The 19,065-nt window shown below is 38.3% G+C and overlaps 2 protein-coding genes across 3 annotated transcripts; both read right to left on the bottom strand.

The window, feature by feature from the left end:
* Positions 1-1,847: 1,847 nt before the first annotated feature.
* Positions 1,848-11,919, bottom strand: slc2a3b (solute carrier family 2 member 3b). The gene is made up of 11 exons (XM_067511526.1): positions 11,611-11,919; positions 10,924-11,035; positions 7,727-7,831; positions 7,086-7,246; positions 6,437-6,677; positions 5,813-5,975; positions 5,380-5,567; positions 4,653-4,757; positions 4,206-4,307; positions 3,894-4,097; positions 1,848-3,785 (listed from the first exon to the last, which is right to left on the bottom strand). The coding sequence occupies exons 2-11, from the start codon at positions 10,945-10,947 to the stop codon at positions 3,525-3,527; spliced, it is 1,554 nt and encodes a 517-aa protein (XP_067367627.1). The 5' UTR covers positions 10,948-11,035; positions 11,611-11,919; the 3' UTR covers positions 1,848-3,524.
* A 4,718-nt stretch (positions 11,920-16,637) lies between these two features.
* cox6b2 (cytochrome c oxidase subunit 6B2) lies at positions 16,638-18,478 on the bottom strand. Of its 2 annotated transcripts, none has more exons than XM_067511527.1 (4): positions 18,337-18,478; positions 17,702-17,840; positions 17,338-17,438; positions 16,638-16,951 (listed from the first exon to the last, which is right to left on the bottom strand). In XM_067511527.1, exons 2-4 carry the CDS (start codon positions 17,805-17,807, stop codon positions 16,898-16,900), a joined length of 261 nt encoding a protein of 86 aa, XP_067367628.1. In that variant the 5' UTR covers positions 17,808-17,840; positions 18,337-18,478; the 3' UTR covers positions 16,638-16,897. The 2 variants fall into 2 exon arrangements, with proteins under 2 accessions (XP_067367628.1, XP_067367629.1); XM_067511528.1 differs by lacking the exon at positions 18,337-18,478 and adding an exon at positions 18,217-18,241.
* Positions 18,479-19,065: the final 587 nt, after the last annotated feature.

Consider the following 19,065-nt stretch of genomic DNA (forward strand, 5'->3'; position numbering starts at 1 on the left):
AGGGGGGTGAGAGAGGGGGTGGAGTCTGCTTGCCGGCTTTATCAGAAAAGAGAGAGAGAGGGAGAGAGAATGGGGGGTGGATGGATGAATGGATGAGGAAAGTAGAAAAATATTTACAGAGCAGCACATACAATAAGTGTATTGCCAAGAGACAAAGTAAACAAAACACTGTTGTCACAGAGACAGGAGGAGAGAAGGAGATCAGAAAGAGTGAGAGGAAAAGAGTGAAAGAGTTCTTTTTTATTTTAGAGAAACAAAGACAGAGGGAGAAAGCCAGGAAGAGTCAGCAAGGGAGAGTGACAGAGAGGGAGGCGCAAAAATGTATAAACAAGTTTGTCTGGTCTGTAAAACAACTGCCTAGACATGTCTAATGATGTCCGTCTCAGCTCTCCCCCATTGCCACGCACAAATTTCTACAAGGCCGCCTGGCAGACGGTGCCGCAAACTGTGGCATCCCTCACATGTTTGGACGCTGAGCTAAGTTGCATTTTTCAAGCTGTGGCATGTAAGCGTGCCCAACTTCTTTTTCCTTTTTTCTTCATCTCGTTCAGCTCCACCTTTTATCAAAATAAGTATAATTTCGACGCAATTTTGGATGCTCTCCATCCTTCATGTGGCTTCGTATACTCTCTTACTAACCACTCCCCATCCCCAACCACCCACCCGTTACCACATCCCCCTTTATCCTCTCCCCTCTGTCTCTCAGACACACTCGTTGCCTCTCAGGATTGCTCATCCAGACAGCATCTACTCAAGCACGCACACACGCACACACACACACACACAGGCAAATGCACACAGCTGAATGCCCCTCTGGTCTGTTCACGCCACTCACTGGTCAGATTACAGCACTGCAGCTTGTTGATGTGCTTTCATGCCCCAGTTCCCTGCAATGACTAAGAGACTCTTGCAGAGAGGTGTTGCCTGTTGGCGTCACACAGTTAGATGGCCCCATTCCCAGGCAGCCAGGGGCCCTTTACCCAAGGCTGTGAGCTTTAAGGGCCTGAAGTACCGAAGGTAAAGTGTAAAGGGAAATAGATCAGGTTTCGCCATGATAATGTGGAGAGTTTAAATGTATCAATTTATCTAGTGTGCAAGATCATGTTGCAGCTCATCTGTAGATTATTTTTTAAAGCTGAAACAATTAATTGATGAGCTGATTGGTCAGTTGTCAGAAAATTATATTTGGATTGTAAGACATCACTGTCAGCTCTGGGAATGTGATCTTTTCTTTTTTTTTCTTTTTCTTTTTCTTTATTTGTAGCCATCTTTTGCCTATATAAATTTAAAACCAACAATCTCTAGTAATGTGATTTACTAAGGATTTGAGTTCCCCTATAAACGGGAACAAGTATTCTCATAATATGTCAGCAACTGCAAAGACCTGTAATTTTAGAAGAATTTTTTCTTTAGTTCTGGATTGTTTGAAAAAAATCCAAAAGCAATTTCTCTCTGAGTCTTAGTGTATCCGTATGTGTTCTGGTTTAGCTTTTGAAGTTGTGTGACTCAAGAGAAAATCTGACCTCATAACTTGTCCTCATGCACGCACAAGACAAGCAAGAACACCCATAATAAAAAGTGAAGTCTGGCTTTTAAATTAAAGCTTTATTTCAGTGTTTTAGGATTGTTTATCTCCACAGTCCACACTGTGCCTGTGCAGCTAATGAAGGTTCTGCCACAGAGCAGAAGTGGGTATGCGACAAAACCCCAGACAAGCATCCCACACTTTCACTTCAACATAGAGACTGGGGCTATATTAAACATTCATTACAAAAACTACTTTGACTTATAGTAATCCTGACAGAGAAAAACACTATTTATGCTCATAATTCAAGTCACACAATCACTTAAGAGATAAACAATTTTATTTCCTTTTTATTTTCTCAAAGGAACTCTTGTTCACATTATTACAAGACAACAGAAGATATTTTTAAAGAAGGATAAAGCTGCTTATCTCACTCACTCCCCTTCAACCTACATCAAAGGACAATAAAAGAGCAAAATATACATATTAAGGATGCATATTGTGGAGAACAATCTTCGTTAGCAGAGGGTAAAGACAAATCAAAATAGGCATCACAGTATTTTAAAGAGCAAATAAAACAAACTAAAAACTAAAACCATTAATATCCTAATATGTACAGTACCTGTGACAGAGATCAAAACAGAGTACAACAAAAACTTTAAAAAGCAGGCTGAAAATGATGATCTCAATTTTATATATATATTGTTTCTGTATGAGTGTGTACCTTCAGAAGATGCAAGAATACAAATGTTGATATGACATTTACAGACTTTGCTACAGGAAAATAACTGAGAATGATGCAGTAACATAAGATTCTACAACATATACACATGCTTTCAGACAATCATAAACAAATACGCATGATAAACTGCTTTTGTACTTAAACCATTAATATCAATACAATTATTGTAGTGTTTAATTCAGTATCACCATCTCACATGTCTGACATGTTATTTTATGAGTAGACTTGAATGTATTTTAATACAATGTTGACCATCTGCAATGACTGATTAACACTGAAAGTACTTTTGAACTGATGTAACACTGTTAAAGATTGTATTTATTTTCATGGCCTACGTAGCCTACAGTAGTTTGTAGTAGCATACTGATGGCAAAAGAATTTCAAGTAACATGAGACTGAATACATTTATTATTCTGTAAAAGTTAGAAGCCTTATACAGTAACACACTCATCAACCTGAGCATTTGTACCCTATGTTGTAACACTTACTGCAAACGTCTCCATTACAATAATGTTCAGGTTATGCTGATTGTGAAATCATAAAACTTTGTTAAGGCTTTTCAGTGCTACACTACACCTTCCCATTCATACAATATGTTTCCTTGTGTTACTTTATGAGCACAAGCACGTCTGATTTTCAAACAACACACATAAATAAGAACATCCTCTGTGCAAAGGGGACCCATATCATACATAAATACGCTTAAATACTGTATATTAAATTTAATTTTAGCACTGAAGTCCGTGCTTCTTGTGTACCAGGAACAGAGATGTCTACTCACATCTTCTGTCTACTCTAAACATGGTTCCCTTCTACTCGCAGTGAGAACCACTAGGCAAGCAGACAGGGCAGCAAGTCAGTCTTTTTGGGTCAAACTACTGTGCTCCAAAACTGTCATTTCAAGTTTGACCTCAATACATAAATCCCCCCTAAATGCTGCCACCTTTTAACACTGCGGGTAGTTGAGGACCATGGGCTGAACATACAGTAAGTTGATCCTCTTACATGGCAACATGTGCGTAGCTGGCATTGGAAAGGTCAGCGTACATTAAGTACTAGTAATTCAGTGAAGCCAATGTCTAAATCAGTATTATAGAGAATTGCATCAAATATTATATATAGCATCTAGACAATCTTTAAAAAAAATTACATTATAAAACTATAAACTTTTATCTGCATGAATACTGAGTTGACTTTTCCTACAAAATCTTTTTCTTGAAACCTGTTTTTCTCTCCTCCACCCTATGTCTTTCTTGCTCATGGTTTCCCTGGCGGAAGCTCCACCATAGGAACCTTCTCTGTGGGGGACATAGGTGCAGGTTCTTTGCTGTCTGGCAAGCTGACAACCACCGCCTCAGGCAGTGAGGAGGGGTTTGCTTTTGCTGTACTTCCAGCAAATCCCTGAGCGATTTCATCAAATGTTCTTCCTTTGGTCTCAGGCACAAGGAGGAAGGTGAAGATGAAAAACAGGATGAGGAGGACCATAAAGATGATGAAGACGTAGGCACCGCACAGTTCCTTATAGGAGAAGAGAGGTGTGTGTTATGAGACAAACTGCCAGAAAAGTATATTTGACATTTGATAATTTACTGTAACTATTGTGAGTCGATTGTAAATTCTCAGTACCTTCAGTTTAGGGAAACCTTGCCCGACCAGGAAGTTAGCGGCCCAGTTGGAGAAACCAGAAATGGTCATGGCAGCAGGTCGGGGCCCTTGGGAGAAGAGCTCAGCCACAATGAACCAGGGGATCGGACCTGGACCCATCTCAAAACTGGCAACAAAGCCCAATACCGCAACAATGGCAACGTAGTTCAGAGACGGGTTGGTCTCCTGCGCAGGGAGAGAAAAAAGACAAGAAGAGAGAATGAAGAATGGCTGTAATTAAGGCACAACAGGGTGAATTAAAAACTCACATGACTTGAGAAATATTGTACTCACCACTAAAGCAAGGGAGATAGTCATGATGAGGGCACAAATGGCCATTCCGCCAAGTCCAATCAGATGCAGTGTCCTTCGCCCTGCCCGTTCAACCAGGAAGAGCTGGAGTCCAGAGAATAAATGTGATTCATTAATAAGCCACCAAAAAAAACTAAAGACAAATATAACATTTTGACCAATTCAATACAGTGGCTGTGCCATGAATTCTACTTTCCACCCTATTTAAAATGAATGAGGTGGCCAAAACATTAGAACCTTATTTCCTTATAATGCTTTTCAGTTCGACTCCATAACCTCGACCTCAATAATAACCACATAGTAGAATTATCACCTTTCTGACAGTTTCAACTAAAATCAGAGAAATTATAACCTTGTTTATACATTTGTGTGTGTGTGTGTGTGTGTGTGTGTGCATGTGTACTGCCAAGCATGTAGACAGGAACTTACAGAGACAACGGTAAACACAGTGTTGACAACTCCAGCTCCTATGGTAGCGTAGATGGGTTGAGATACACCAGCAGTTTCAAATATGCTTGTGGAGTAGTAAAAAACCTGAAAGTGGAGTAAAATAAAGAATTGGTATGTGATGCACAAACCCCTAAATGCAAGATTGTATTAAATAAAACCTGATTTAATGGTGGAGGCAGAGTTTACACACCAGATATTCATGCACCAATTTAGCATTAATTTGGATTTTTGTATCTAGCAACCTGAACAATCCAATATTTACTCTTGTTTAGCTGTGTTTTAGTCTCTACTTGTGATGGAAAACTCTCGTCCTTTAGCTGCTAAATGCTCCACTATGTAGTAGTAGGCTGCAAAACCAAAATCACTGTGTTAACAAATAAAACGATGCTGATGAAGCCACAGGCCGCACCAGCTTTAATGTGATTGTCAGATCAGCCTGGTTACATGACCTTATTAACAGGATACCTATTAAATAGAACTGTGCTCATCTTCTTTCATCGACCCTCAGAGGCTCAAATTATTACGCTTAATCTAACATTGCCTGGAACCAAGAAGCCTCTCTTATCATGTGGCTGCCAGAAACATTTCGACAGTGTCCATCAATGCTCCTTTAAAGATTCATGTTTGAGTTTTCTGACGCAGACAGACATTTAGCAGTTAATATCCTTATAGCTTGGCTCCATTATAGGTTATTATGTCTACTCACAGCGTTGATGCCAGACAGTTGCTGAGAGAGCTGGAGCATGATAGCAATAATGATTGGCTGGCGGTACATCCTGGAGCGGAAGAGTTCAGGGATGGTCACTTTCTTTTCCATAGCCATCTTCATCGCTTCTTCCTTCATCTCCTGAATATCATCACTCACATCTTCACAGCCACGTAGCTGCACCAGTGCTACAAGAAAAAGCAGGAATGGATAAACAGAGAGGAAGGATGTACATTATTCTGAGAATGTCAAGTAAAGAAAAACTGGACTTGGAACTTCATGTAGCTTGGTAAAAGTTTAATAAATCACAGAAGCCTCTTCTTCAGGACATGCTTTAATTTACCAGATCATTATAAAATCAGGAGTCATTCGCAATTTAGTCTCATTATAACCTGATATCATGTTATTGACAGTATGCTATCTCTGAACTCACCTTTCCGTGCTTCCTCCTCCTGGTTGAGGGCAATAAGCAGGTAGCGGGGGCTTTCAGGGCAGAAAGGCAACATGATGCTTTGCACCACGGCAGGCAGGATGGTCAGACCCAGCAGCAAAGGCCACAAAGCGTCTGAGCCGAGCAGAAACTCCAGGCCGAAGACCTAAAATAAACAAACAACACAGGAACAACACAAAGAAGATAATTAATATCTGTTGTCTGTGTTTTTGAATGAACAGACAATCAGGTGCAGACCAGTCTAAATCCAGTCTGTCTCCATTTCCATTTTCAAACATTGTCATCTTTTCTTTATGTAGTGTTGCTTTGGATGGAATAGCAAAGTTTTTTACTAATTGATATAAATGTTTCTTTCTAAGTATTTATCGCTCCTGTCAATTTTATATCCACTAAAGGGAAAATTTGGAACTTGAAACTATGGTAATAAAGTTGCTTTGCATCTGTGTTGATCTGTTGTTCATACTACTGGTCAGTAGCTGAAAGTGAGCTATCCTAAAATTACCTGGGAATGTGTGATATGATCTTTAATCCATGTCATTCTGCAGAAATCTGCAGCTTTTGCACAACCTAATATATACAGTATATTATTAGACTATCATAGTGTACCTGTGCCACCAAGATGCCAATGACAACACCCAGCTGGTGCAGAGTGCCAAACGCTCCTCTGAGAGCAGTGGGAGCGATTTCGCCCACGTACATCGGTGTAAGGCCCGTGCACAACCCGCAGAACACGCCGATAACCAACCGGCCAAGGATGATCATCTCATAAGATCGACTCAGAGCCGAAAGTCCCATCAGAGCACCGCCGAGTAAAGCAAGGATGTTAGACAGCAGCATGGACTTACGTCTGGTGAGGACAAGAAACCAGGAAACATGCAGTTAGTGACAGCAAATGTCAAAACAGAAAAAATATTTTAGAAGTTGTGTATACATATGCATGCATAAATTTATTTGCATTAATCTCCAAAAAAATCACCATTTCCAGTATTTTGAGTCCAAATTTCCAAAGTGTAATGTCTTCAAATGTTTTGTGCAACAAAGACCATTGATTATTTGCTTTGATATTTGTTTTTTGTTTGTTTTTTGTCTTTTCGGCGTATCCCATGAGTTCAGGGTCACTACAGCGGATCATTGTCCGCATGTTGATTTGGCACAGTTTTTATACCGGATGCCCTTCCATAAAAGAGTAAATATTCTTTTACTGTTACTCATTTACTGTTTACTGCAGAACAATATAGATTCCTGATGTTCTTACCTGCCAAATTTGTTGACCATGGTCCCCACAGAGAAGGACCCAATCATGCCCCCCACACTGAAGATGGCCACAGCAAAACTATACACCAAGGTGTTGGTTCCTGAGCTGAAGGCCTCCCCGTTTCGCTCCATTGACACATTATGGAAAAATGTACGCAGTTTCTGTCAAATCACAGACAGAGTTGGGAAAGTCAGAAGTGCCTGCTTTCAAAAAAAACATTTGTCCTAATGTATGATGTTTACAATGAAAACAATTAAACGAAGGCCTAACAGATATGACAGAGCCTATTCTTAAGGTTTATTTTAAAGTATTTGATGTATCCACATGGGGGCAGTATAATGCAGGTTTTAGCATTGCCTTATTCCAGAGCTCTGCACATAAATTAAACCAGACACAATAAAAACCTTATGTCTGTCAAAACATCTCAAAACAGACTTACTTCAGGTAAAATTAAAATTAAAATGTGTATTTAATTGCATGTAGAATATTGCCACAAATCAGAAATTGACGTAAGATGCATCTATTATTAATGGAGAAATAATGGTTGTCCTTGCTGTCTTAAAACACTTAGCATCCCTTACAAGAATTCTTACATGTGTGGGTTGCATGTTGCACACACACACACACGCACAAACACACACCTGCTCTGGCGCATTGATGACTCCAGTGTTGTAACCAAACTGTAGTGAGCCGATGACGGCTGTCGAAACAGCGTAGAGAAGGTGAGGAGTCAACTTATTCTTTGGCTGTTGAGAAAGACAAAGACAGAGAGACATGAAAACAATGAGTGGATGCAGCTTGGGCACAGTTCTCCCCTCCTTCTTTGTGTGGTGAACATGTCCTGGCCCTGGCTCTACAAAGGTCTCGTTGTTGTTTATAGTGACGCCGGTGATTACACACATCGAGCTTTCTACACAGTGAGTCCTGTTGTAAGCGCGGTCCTGCTTGCTAGCTTATAATAATAAGCTAATACACCTGACAATGATCCCTGATATGGCAAGTGATGGAAATGTGCATTATACAAAAGTGTTCAGCCAAGCGGAAGTGAATAAAGTACCTGGCTTTAAAAAATTAAGCAGTTCCCAATCTACTATGTGGAGGCATTGTGCACTGAGGGATCCCCTGTCAAAGTTTTACTTTGATTTAAAAACTAACCCAGGGACTGCATCTCTTTCAAATTTACACTAATTCTTCAACGCATTACAAGCTTTCGCTGATTATTTGTATCCAGATTCTTATGGCCGTGGGCTAATGTCAAAATAGACTCATTGTTAAAAGGAAATCCACTTAACTTATTTAGTTTAATCCCTGTACTTTCAAATCTGCTGATGTTTCAACACCAACTCGACCATGCAATGATCAATGGATCATTCATTATTTAAAATGAATGCATTGTTTTTGGACAGTTCTTAATTTAGGAACTAACGTACAAACACAATGAGCTTTTCCCACTGTTTTACAGTACACTGCTGCGTAGATAAAGTTGCTCAAACGTCATGAAATAGCCCGTTCATTTTACTTAAATATAAACAACATTTTGAAATCAATAGGATATTTGAAGAGTCACCCTCTTTTCATCTGCATAGCAGCTTCTTTTCTGATTTACACAGCTTTAATACAGGGTTAAGGTTCTTCATGGACAATCAACCAACCAACTAACCACCACACAGCTCAAAATGAGGCAAGACACAAGAGGAAGTGATGAATTCCTTGAAATATTCCTTGAAATAATATGGACTGATAATATAAAATATGTTTGTATGTATAACGCAAAGACTGACAGCTACAGGGGTATCTTCTGTTTTTGTCTCTGTGACAGGAAAATGGTGCACACATGATACAAAAGAGCACAAGTTAAGATAGGAGCAGGAAATACAAAGTGCAAGCAATAACATAAATGCCCAAGCCGATTAAAATTATGAAAATGCAATGGGAGTAAAGAACACATTAACATGTTGTTTTGAAAAATAAACAACTGTAGCTGTAGTGTATGTCTGCTGCTGTCCCCAAATGTAATCGTGCACAGTCAAACTGCTGCAGAACTAGGTGTGTGCTTGTGTTTATACATTACATGTGTGGGGGGTGGGGGCGTGCTGGTGCTGAGTAAGATTTGAACAAGTCTGCATTGTTACATTAGTAACCCTAACAAATTAGGGAGTAGCCGACTGAGTATGGACTAATATGTGTTTTATGACCATGATCCAGCTGAATCAGAGGTTATGTATCAAATCTAAGTCAAGCTCTAAATGTTAATTCATCTCTGCAGCTGAAGACATATTGTAATTTGTGTTTGCAATTTGAAAAAAAATGCTTTTTTCATTTTTTGTTTTTTTATTCAAAAGTTTAGAGTGACTAAAATATGAACCCACACACAACTTTGTTTGCCCCTGAAGATGGTTTGATGTGACCTAAAAGCTTCAGAGCAGCTGCTAAACACATCCTGTAATGAGATGCATTTGGTTTTTGGATTCAAGAATAAACATTAAACCTCAGTTTCTAAGCTCCACTCTTTTAATTTAATCATGTCTTTTACTTATGTTTTATACGATGACCTGTAAAATAAATGAAGAAATTATCCCAAACCACAAGCAGTTACCCCATTTTTTCAATTCACCATCTCTTGCAAAATTTAGATGAAAGACAGTTTGACAACTGCCTTTTGTCAACTTCCACATTTGTCCCGCACTACTACCTTCCTCCCATCCTTTCAGTATTTATCATTGTCAGTGTTGTGTAAAGTTAGTTTAGTTATTTTTCCTTTTATGGTTTCGACTCTGTTGCACTGATGCTTTTTTATATCTCTTTATCATGAACTTCTGCAGAAAACCTTTAGCATGACTTTTGCCTCTCAGTACTAGTTAAGATTAGTTTGATTTAGTCAGGAAAGCTGACTGAGATCAGAATAACTTTTGCAAGACATTCACAAGAACACATATTTACTAAAGTAATGCATATCTGATGATGGCAATTTTTTGCAGACTCTTTGCACAATGCTTTTTTTCCGTGCATACTAATATTGAGATGGGCATGGTCAATTGCCGCTACAACAAAGTTGTGAAAATCTTAAGAAACACAAAATTACGTAAAGGTGGCAACATGTTTCAAAAGAGAATCAACAGGGAAGGTTTGTCAAGACACTTTTAGCACATTCAGAGACAGGTTACGTTAAGAGAAAGCAGGCTCATTTTCAATCTGATTTAATTTGTCATGAGTTCACAATTAAATCTAAATTAGGCTGTCAGTCTAATGAAAAACAAATCTCCTGTGATACCTGTTATTAATAGAACCAACTCAATTCCTCTGTCAAATATTGTACTGTTCAGAGCTATAAACACTCATATGCCTTTTTCCAGATTTCTTTTTATTATATTTCCTTCATCCCACCTACTTGCAAGTTAAAGCAAGAAACTAAAATAAGGTCAAGTCCAAACTTGCAACCAGACAGTCCCACATCTCTCTGTCTCTCTTACTTCTCTGGTATTCATGGCCTGAATTTCTCAAACCCCTTTTGCCCCTGCTGGAAAGGGAAAATACAAAATTGCCAGCCTGTGACTCATAAAAAACACACTCGTATTCATTAGGCAGTGCTGGCTCAAAACACACTCTAAATAAAACAACAAATTTCCTCTGGAAGCACTGTGAATTGTGCCAGACAGCTAAAATCAATGCATTTATATGAGAGAACAATACAGACATTTTCCCCATGTGTACTGCAGCCTCATACAGCATGTGCATGGCTTCACGGGTGGAAAGGATTTTGAGCTCAGAAAGCAACAGATTTCAACACAAACCCAGCCAACAGCAGTTGGTAGTAAAATAAGAAATAAGTGATTTTTACCTTGTCACCCTTCATCCGCTCCATTTTGCTGCTTGTGAGAAGAAGAAGATAACCAAAGAGACACAAACTGCCTTTCTTTAGATTGAGCTGCCTCTTATTCTTTAGCAGGAACCTGAAAATCAACACAGGAGAATCATATGTAAAACTCAATCATATGCAACAACAAGTATTTTGTTTCAAGAAACAAAATACTTTCAGCACGAGAACATTAATGATTCTGTGAGATATATATATTACCATTTCATAAAACAGTATAGATTATAGACTACAGGCCTAATGGACTAGACAGTGCAGAGCACTTTTCTGACTTCAAGAGGAGAGTGAACACGCCCCTCTTGTTCCTTATTCACCCGTTTTCTGCTCTTTCAAATTCTGAACTGAAAACTCTGAACTGAAAGTTGTGTAACGTCATGTCTGTGATTTAATAAATAGCTTATTTTTTCATTATGAAGAGGAGCACCCTCTGAAAGGACTGTTATAATCCACATTATGAGATGGAGCAGCAGGTGATGTTGCACTGATACGCGAACTATGTTTTATTATACTAATTAGATATACTAGCTGTGTATATATTTATTGTAAAAACACTATATAGACATATGATTCATAGCTCAAACTAACTAATGAGCAATATTTGTGACACAATGAATCACAGTGAATCATAGTAAATAAAAACAAATTGATTACCGTTATGTTGGGCCAGTCTTTATGTGAATCCAGTCAATAACCAGTAAAACAATCTTGCTCAGATCAGTGTTCAATCACAAGTGTTGCTCCGTCCCTCTTGCTCTGCTTTTATATGACGGGGGTACAAGCCCACAGGCACGTTTCACTCTTCGAAGTCTCTTGCTCATACTTGCTTGGAATTTTCGCTTCTCGTAAAGACAGCGGACGTGAATTTCCAAAGCAATAGAGTCACTTCGGATTCGCTCGCCTCGTCTCGTAATGCGCGTAGCATCCGCCCATTTGCATTTCCGCCTCAGCTGAAGTGGTGGACGTGCTCCGCGGAGCGTAGTTCACGGCGCACTGATGGAGAACAAACGGTGCCGGTGAAAGGGGTCTCTGTGCAGCTGCTGGAGCGCTGCTGCACAAAGTGGGTGTGAGAACAAAAGGCAATATGCACATACAAAGCTTTGTCATGCAGAAATCAGGAGACCGGCTAAGTGGGTGGCAAACAAATAGGGGGTCCACGTAAATTCAGTTCACAGCCCACTTAAGTCCCAGTGTGGACTTTCTTCTCCATAAGTTGTCCAGAAAACTGCTGGGCCATGGGCAAGATTTAAATCCACTTGGTAAGCAGGGTTTGACAGAAATGGGAGTTTACAGTACAGTTGGAAATGTCATTATATTATACATACTGAAACTACCTTGTCTTGCTCTTTTGTATGCAACCTAAAAAAAACTTCTTGTAAAACTAAATGAGAGATTTAAAATATATTAAATGATAAATTATATATTTTTGTACAGTTGTTTGTAAAAGACAATTGCATAACAGGACATCATCACTGCCAGAAAAGGTAGAACGTAGAAATGTGCTAAATTTATCTAATTTATCTGCTTTAAATATACAGTCCTTGGTTCCTATGGCAGAGGACACAATTTATGCAGTTAAAAAAAAAAACATTAATAAATTAACAAGTTAATTTGTGTTGATGTGCAAAATGCCGTGAATTATAGTAATACAGAAGCAGGATGAGGAATATTTGTTTAAAACAAAGACCAAATATATATATATGTATATATTAACATCTCTTCTAGGCCTTGATTCACTTTGTTCAGCTCACAGTCGAGAAAAGACTTTGACACAGCTTTCTCGTTTAATGTGACATTTGATTATAAATCCGTTGCCACATCAATTTCGCTGCGTGCTGACAGTAAAACTAAAAAGTGATGAATTCATGAAATTATTTTTAAGACAAACCTAATTGCTGTTTAACTTAACTGAACTCAGCTCTGTGACCCATCATGAAGGTGGACAACACTTTCAGCATGAGTCATCACAATGGAAACAGGGAAGATGAAATAAGTGTTTCCAAGGGTTTTAACCACAATGAGGCAACAGCCAAGGCCACAGTGTGACTGGCCCTGGAGACATACAGTATGAACAAGAATAATACACTTTGACCACACAGGTGTTGGACTGTACATGTTGCTATTCTCTTGAATACCACAAAATCACTAAGCCTTCTTTTGGACTAGTTTTCATCAGTACAAAACAAAAACATCTACATCTGACAATAAGAACAAAGTGAATCTGAAGATTTAATAAAAAAAGTTTTACATTGGTGCAATGAATAAATCAGTAATACGAGGACGATTTGAATAATGCTTGGGATGATGTATGTAGGAATAAATGATAAGACTATCAATATTTATACTAAAGTGCAGTTGTCATAGTAATCTTGCACCACAATCATCAGATTCTGTTTAGTATGACAAAGATTTAAGTGTATTCACAATTATTTCATTCAATCTTAAAATAACTATATAACTCAACCCAAAAACGGAAGTGACAGAGAGACAGATGTAAAAAGAAAAAAAAAAGGCTCTGTGAAGTGCAATAATACAATTTATCTTTCCAAAACTACATCTCCATGTTTCACTATTTCATTTGTATGCTACACCTAAGGGATGCAGTCCTGCAGCATCTTCTCCAGTGACCTGGCCTGAGTCAGCAAATGAGTTTATAAGACTTCTACAGAGAGCGAACACCGAAGGTTACAGACCAGGGAAGAAGGAAGTGAGAAGAGCTGCACACACTTTGCCTACTTATCTTTCAAACCCACGCACACACACACACACACACACACACACACACACACACACACACACACACACAAACACACACACACACACACCCTACAAACCACATCCTTGGCCAAGCTCAACACATTTGTGTGTTTAATGGTTTGCAGCAAATGCTTTCATGAAAATAAAAATTACAGTAAAAAAACTATATAAAAACTATATATACCCACCATATCTATCTACCTATGTATCTATGTATCTATGTATCTATCTATCTATCTATCTATCTGTATATGTGTGTTTTTTTATATTTATTATTTTCTCCTATCCAACTTATGACATTTTTGCTTAACAAATTAATTAGGACCCAACAAAACACATGACATTGGGAAATACAAGTTATAAATCTCTGAAATCCCCAACTATTGTAAAATCCCTGTTCCTGTAGTTTAAATTTTAAGGAAACACTCCGCATGCTTCACTGTCTATATTTTTATTATTTCAGAACTTCACTGTACCTACTGTTTCAATAAGTTTGTATATATTACATTTAGCAAATATACTTAAACACATCAAACTTTTTATATTTGTAAGGTTTAGTATATTATGTGAATTTCAATATAACAATAATAATATTTTTTTTATGATAATCTATTGGTTCAGGGTCAACCAGCTTAAAAGGTCAAACAAGGATCTGAAACACTAGCGTGAGGGAGGGTTTTGAAGCAGGATGTAAAGAGGTTTTACTCGTTGTTTTGCAGCAGCGCCACCTGGTGTTTATGGTTTGCCCCTGATCCTAAACGCACGCAACGACATGCTAATTTTCTCCTGGAAGTTACAGTCTCAAACAGAATCCGAAAAAAGCCAAGTATATTCTACAGACCTTGAAAAGAAGAGTTGGCCACACCCACCCACACATGTCAGGACTGATACTAGCTTAGCTGAGGGGAATGGAGGTGGGAGTGGACGATTTCATTTACACTCTGAGGGCAGGAGTCCCATTGCTGTTAGTGAATGAACATGTGAGTGACATGTTTATTGAAAAATGTGAATGTAGTATCAAAATTATAAAATAAAATTGCTGCAAAAGAGTCAAATGAAAAGTGATTATTCTCAGTCTTTCGAGCTCTTTATTTCATATTTAAAAAAGAATCGTCACATCCACTGCAACAGTGTGACTCAGTGGCAGCCAAATAGGGTCAAAGCAAGCACTGGGTTCACAGACGCTACAGTAAGTAGATGCATTTTCTTGTGTGATGTTTGATTTGATGACAAGTTCATGTAGTCAATCTTCTGGCAGTTTTCAGACGTGCACTATTATATTATATTTGCATAGAGAGGAGGATTTTGAGCTAATTATGTCAACATCCACTCATACAAATTTAATGATACACATTAGTGTAGTGGTTTTTCAGTTTAAGACAACGAGCATGTAATATATGGAGGGTGTAGCATAACCTCCACGCCAACACACATGTGAAAGTACAGTTTAGGCTCTTTTGGTGTTCAGTGTGCTCTTACTCAGGAATACTTCAGATCCTCACAAGGTTACATTAATATCCACAAACCTTTGGCCTTTGAATTTAAAATGAATCAGTAGTGGTTCAGCTAGTGAGATAATGTTGCTTGTCCAATTGTGCCACAGTGTGGTTAAATCACGTAACAACACAACTTTTCAAAAAACACTTCCACACTCTGGAGAAACTGTCACAGTTTAGTTTTCACAATACACTGACCGAATGGCTGTTGGTGGGAAGACTAAATAAACACTGTCGCCTCTGGTGTAAACCAGAGTCTGGAATAATCTGTTGAAGAAAAGACATGGTTGCAAAATCAAAACAGCACTTTTGGGTCATTCAGGAAGACTTCAGTTTGACAGAATTTACCTGAGGCCAAATTCCCAACCACTTATTCTACATACTGGCGCTAAAAGGTTCCAAGCGAATATTTTCTACTTAAGAACTTTCTAAAGAAGATTTTAACAGAAGACCTGTGATAGGAAAAGGGGGATTGGTTGACATGTTTCATGGCTACGAGCTTCATCTACAGTAATTGACATGTGACCTGTTTGTGTTAGTGAGTTTAATCAGATGGAAACAATTTTTTAATGTGCATTTAATAAACAAATGAACAATATTTTTAGGTTCGATAATTTAGTGTGACATGGGGTTGTGGTAAACCAAGTTCATCCGTCCTAATAGCAGATATCCTTCCTGTTGCTGAATTGTTTTGACTTGCTGGGACGAATCAAGAAAAGTATGGTTTTACAGTTAATAACTACTGACAGTTAACAGACTCTGAATCCAAATCCAGCACTTGATCCCAACTCTTCAAAACAAACTGATGAAGCAATTGCATGCACATGCCTAACAGTTGAGCAGCCAGTTGTATAAAAGGCTTCAATGAAATCCAACAGTCAACTCTAATGGCACAGGTTGTTTGATGCCACATTTGTGGTGGCAAAAAAAAAAAAACACAAAAATTGTTGATGACCAAATACCTAAGGACCTGACAATGTCTGTACAACTTGAACATTAGCAAAAAATAGATTTTACAACTTTTTCTAGACCTGCTGATAAAAAAAAAAGCCCATGATATTGGGTTTAACCCAGCTGCCAGACACATAAATCAATGGTTAACTAGATTCCGGACTTATGTTTCTCTTTCATAAGTAACTGGTTTCTATTTTTGTAAAAAAGCTTAGCTTGACTATAGTCATGTATTACAAACCCAATGGTGCAACTTCTGTACAACCCTAATGTTAGCTGTCAGATATACAATAATTCATGTTGCCTTGCACTGCTGGATGAGATGAGGAGGAACTAAAATTAAGATATGTCTAATACATCAGTCCCTGAACTCAGGTAGCTTTGTCGAGTAAAGTCAGGGATTTTTAAAAAATACATTCTGCCTTGCTTGGACAAATGCTACAAATAAGTCAAACCAAACAAAACATTAAGCCCTCATAATGAACAGTGTCCTTTTTATTTGCACTGAATTGAAGTAACAACGCCAAAGAGTATTTTACAATAGGGACTAGAAAGAAACATTAGAGTTTAACATGCTGGATAAAAATTTGTGCGTTTTTACAGTTTAAATTAATAACAACGTCAATGATGATGTAATAGCAGTTTGAACATGTCCTCAGGTACACTACACAGAGGTAAAGGTGCACGGAACAGAATTTCCTGCAGTGGACTCTCCTGGTCGGTAACAGCTGCTGATTTTAGATCTTTCCAGGGAAACTTCCATTCTCTACCTGCTCATCCCATTTAGCAACCTGTGGGAGACAGAGCACATTTTTAGCCAATCAAACTGTAATGCTCAAGCTGCAGGAGAAATATTGATTTGATATAAGGAAAGGGTCAACTTCAGCTTTATGCATGTTTCAATGAACGTTTCAAGATACCACATACAAATAACTTTATTACTGATTGACAATCAGTTAATGCTTCATGCATCAACATAAACAACAGGACAGCAACAAGCAATAAAGAACAACTTTCTACCATACAGAAGTTAGCCTAGGCCATGCAGCACTAACTGTACTTAGTATGCGCATAGAAAAACTTTTAAAGAAACTAACAAAAACTAAAACAAAATGATTGTAGCACATAGCCTAAAAGGACATCCAAACAAATGTTAAAGTAAACTCTCATGACTTACCCAGCCCATGGGACAGAGACTCTTGTAAACCCTCCTATACCAGTCACAGGGAGTCACATCCTGGTCTTTGGCTGCCAGTGCCTTGTTGCACCTGTGGAAGTCTGAAGACAAAAGGGGGTTTAAGGATACTTCGGTGACTATGTTCACAGTAACACAGTTAGTGTGCACCGTGCAAATTTAGTGATAAAAAAACAATCATAAAATTAACCTTTATTTAACTTAGTTAATCTTAGTTGGAGCTCCGACACATGTCCACGTTACAAGCGTTTACTATAGTTAATTACATAATGACCAGAGCAGACAGAGCTTAATTTTTGTAATTCATTTCAAAGTGTAGTTACAACAATGTCATCCATGTCCTCACCCAGGTAGTTCTGGAAACAGTTGCGGGTCTGGTTGGTGTTGGGGAATCGGGCGTCAAAGGGAGCAGTCCTGTAGTTCTTGATCTTCTCCTCAATGTTCTCAGACATTTTTACCAGCTTCAAAAAGATATCTAAACGTAACTAAAATAATGCACAGGCTGAATTAATGCACAGTTACAAGGGGCTAATAAAGCAAATTAAATGACAAGAGTCACGAGATTGTCCGGACCAGCGTTAACTGGCTAAGCTAAATATAGCTTTCTGACTGAAGTTAAAATTTGATTTTAATATTCCGATACCATCTCTACTTAGTGCTCGAACGTTATCATGATACATATAAGCAAGTCAACTATCGAACTCTAGCTACTTCTTTTCAGAAATAATTTTGAAAACTGTGACTTGCCCACATAGTTTTGAATGCAAGTTACTAGCATAGTTGTCACCATTTACTAGTGCCCAGCCAGTTGGCTCACGGTAGCTGCTAGCTCGCTGCTAACGCTTTGACATATCGATTTACCGGATTTCAGAACGCGCAGTTTTTCCTGGAGCTTTTTTAGTCGAAAATACCAGAAGGACAAACAAGCTTGACAAAACGTCTGACGACAAAACATTACATTTACAGTTGTTTTCGGCTAACCTTGGGACGTCTCTTAACGTGTCCTCTTCACAAAGATGTCCTTCCTCGTTGACGCGCAGAGGATCCTGGGATACCAGGCTGTGGGAATGCCTCTGCAGCTTAAACACTCCCTGAACCTAACTTTAATTTCGAAGTTTATATAACTGTTTTATTTGCTGTGGGAACTGTAATATCTATTACCGTTGTGAATTTTTGCATAAATGATAATTATTTTATAACTGCAGTGAAACATTGACAATCAAATTTCTTGCAATTAGTGTAAACTGGGATTGATTTGACTTTGAGGTGAATCTTTGCTCTCAGATTAGACTCAACATGGAGAGGGTATCCTACTGCAGGCAAGTGTAATAACAGACAAAATTACAGTGGCAAGTGTAATGTTTTATTGATATTTTATGCATCTGCAGGAGTAATGCATTCAAAGCTGCCAGTGTTTTTTAGTGGCTCCTGCATCAAAGTCAAATAGCTAACATTACTGGCTACAGAGCTAACTCATTTCAAACTAAAGCTTTCTCAGTTTAATGCCCAAAAGTGGGTGGAAAACGTAGGCACTATGCTTACTCAGAGGTCAGAAGCTGTGGTAAGCTTGAATGTTAAGTGGAAGAGGATTCAAAAATACATAACATTTCAAACCAACAGTATCCCTCAAATAAGAATAACAGAATCATTTCTCCTTTTCTGAGCTCTACGGTTTCCTGTATTTCTTTTTTGATCTAGTTGAACTCCTTT

Source organism: Channa argus, chromosome 7, assembly GCF_033026475.1.
Source record: "Channa argus isolate prfri chromosome 7, Channa argus male v1.0, whole genome shotgun sequence".
NCBI classification, from domain to species: Eukaryota; Metazoa; Chordata; class Actinopteri; order Anabantiformes; family Channidae; genus Channa; species Channa argus.

Coding starts and splice junctions, on each gene's coding strand:
- slc2a3b (XM_067511526.1), bottom strand. CDS start 10,947: ATGGAGCGGATGAAGGGTGACAAG. Junction 5,976..6,436: donor TTGGCATCTTGGTGGCACAG/GTACACTATGAT, acceptor TGTTTATTTTAG/GTCTTCGGCCTGGAGTTTCT. Junction 3,786..3,893: donor AAGGTTTCCCTAAACTGAAG/GTACTGAGAATT, acceptor TTCTCCTATAAG/GAACTGTGCGGTGCCTACGT.
- cox6b2 (XM_067511527.1), bottom strand. CDS start 17,807: ATGTCTGAGAACATTGAGGAGAAGATCAAGAACTACAGGACTGCTCCC. Junction 17,439..17,701: donor CTGTTTCCAGAACTACCTGG/GTGAGGACATGG, acceptor TTTTGTCTTCAG/ACTTCCACAGGTGCAACAAG. Junction 16,952..17,337: donor GTCTCTGTCCCATGGGCTGG/GTAAGTCATGAG, acceptor TGTCTCCCACAG/GTTGCTAAATGGGATGAGCA.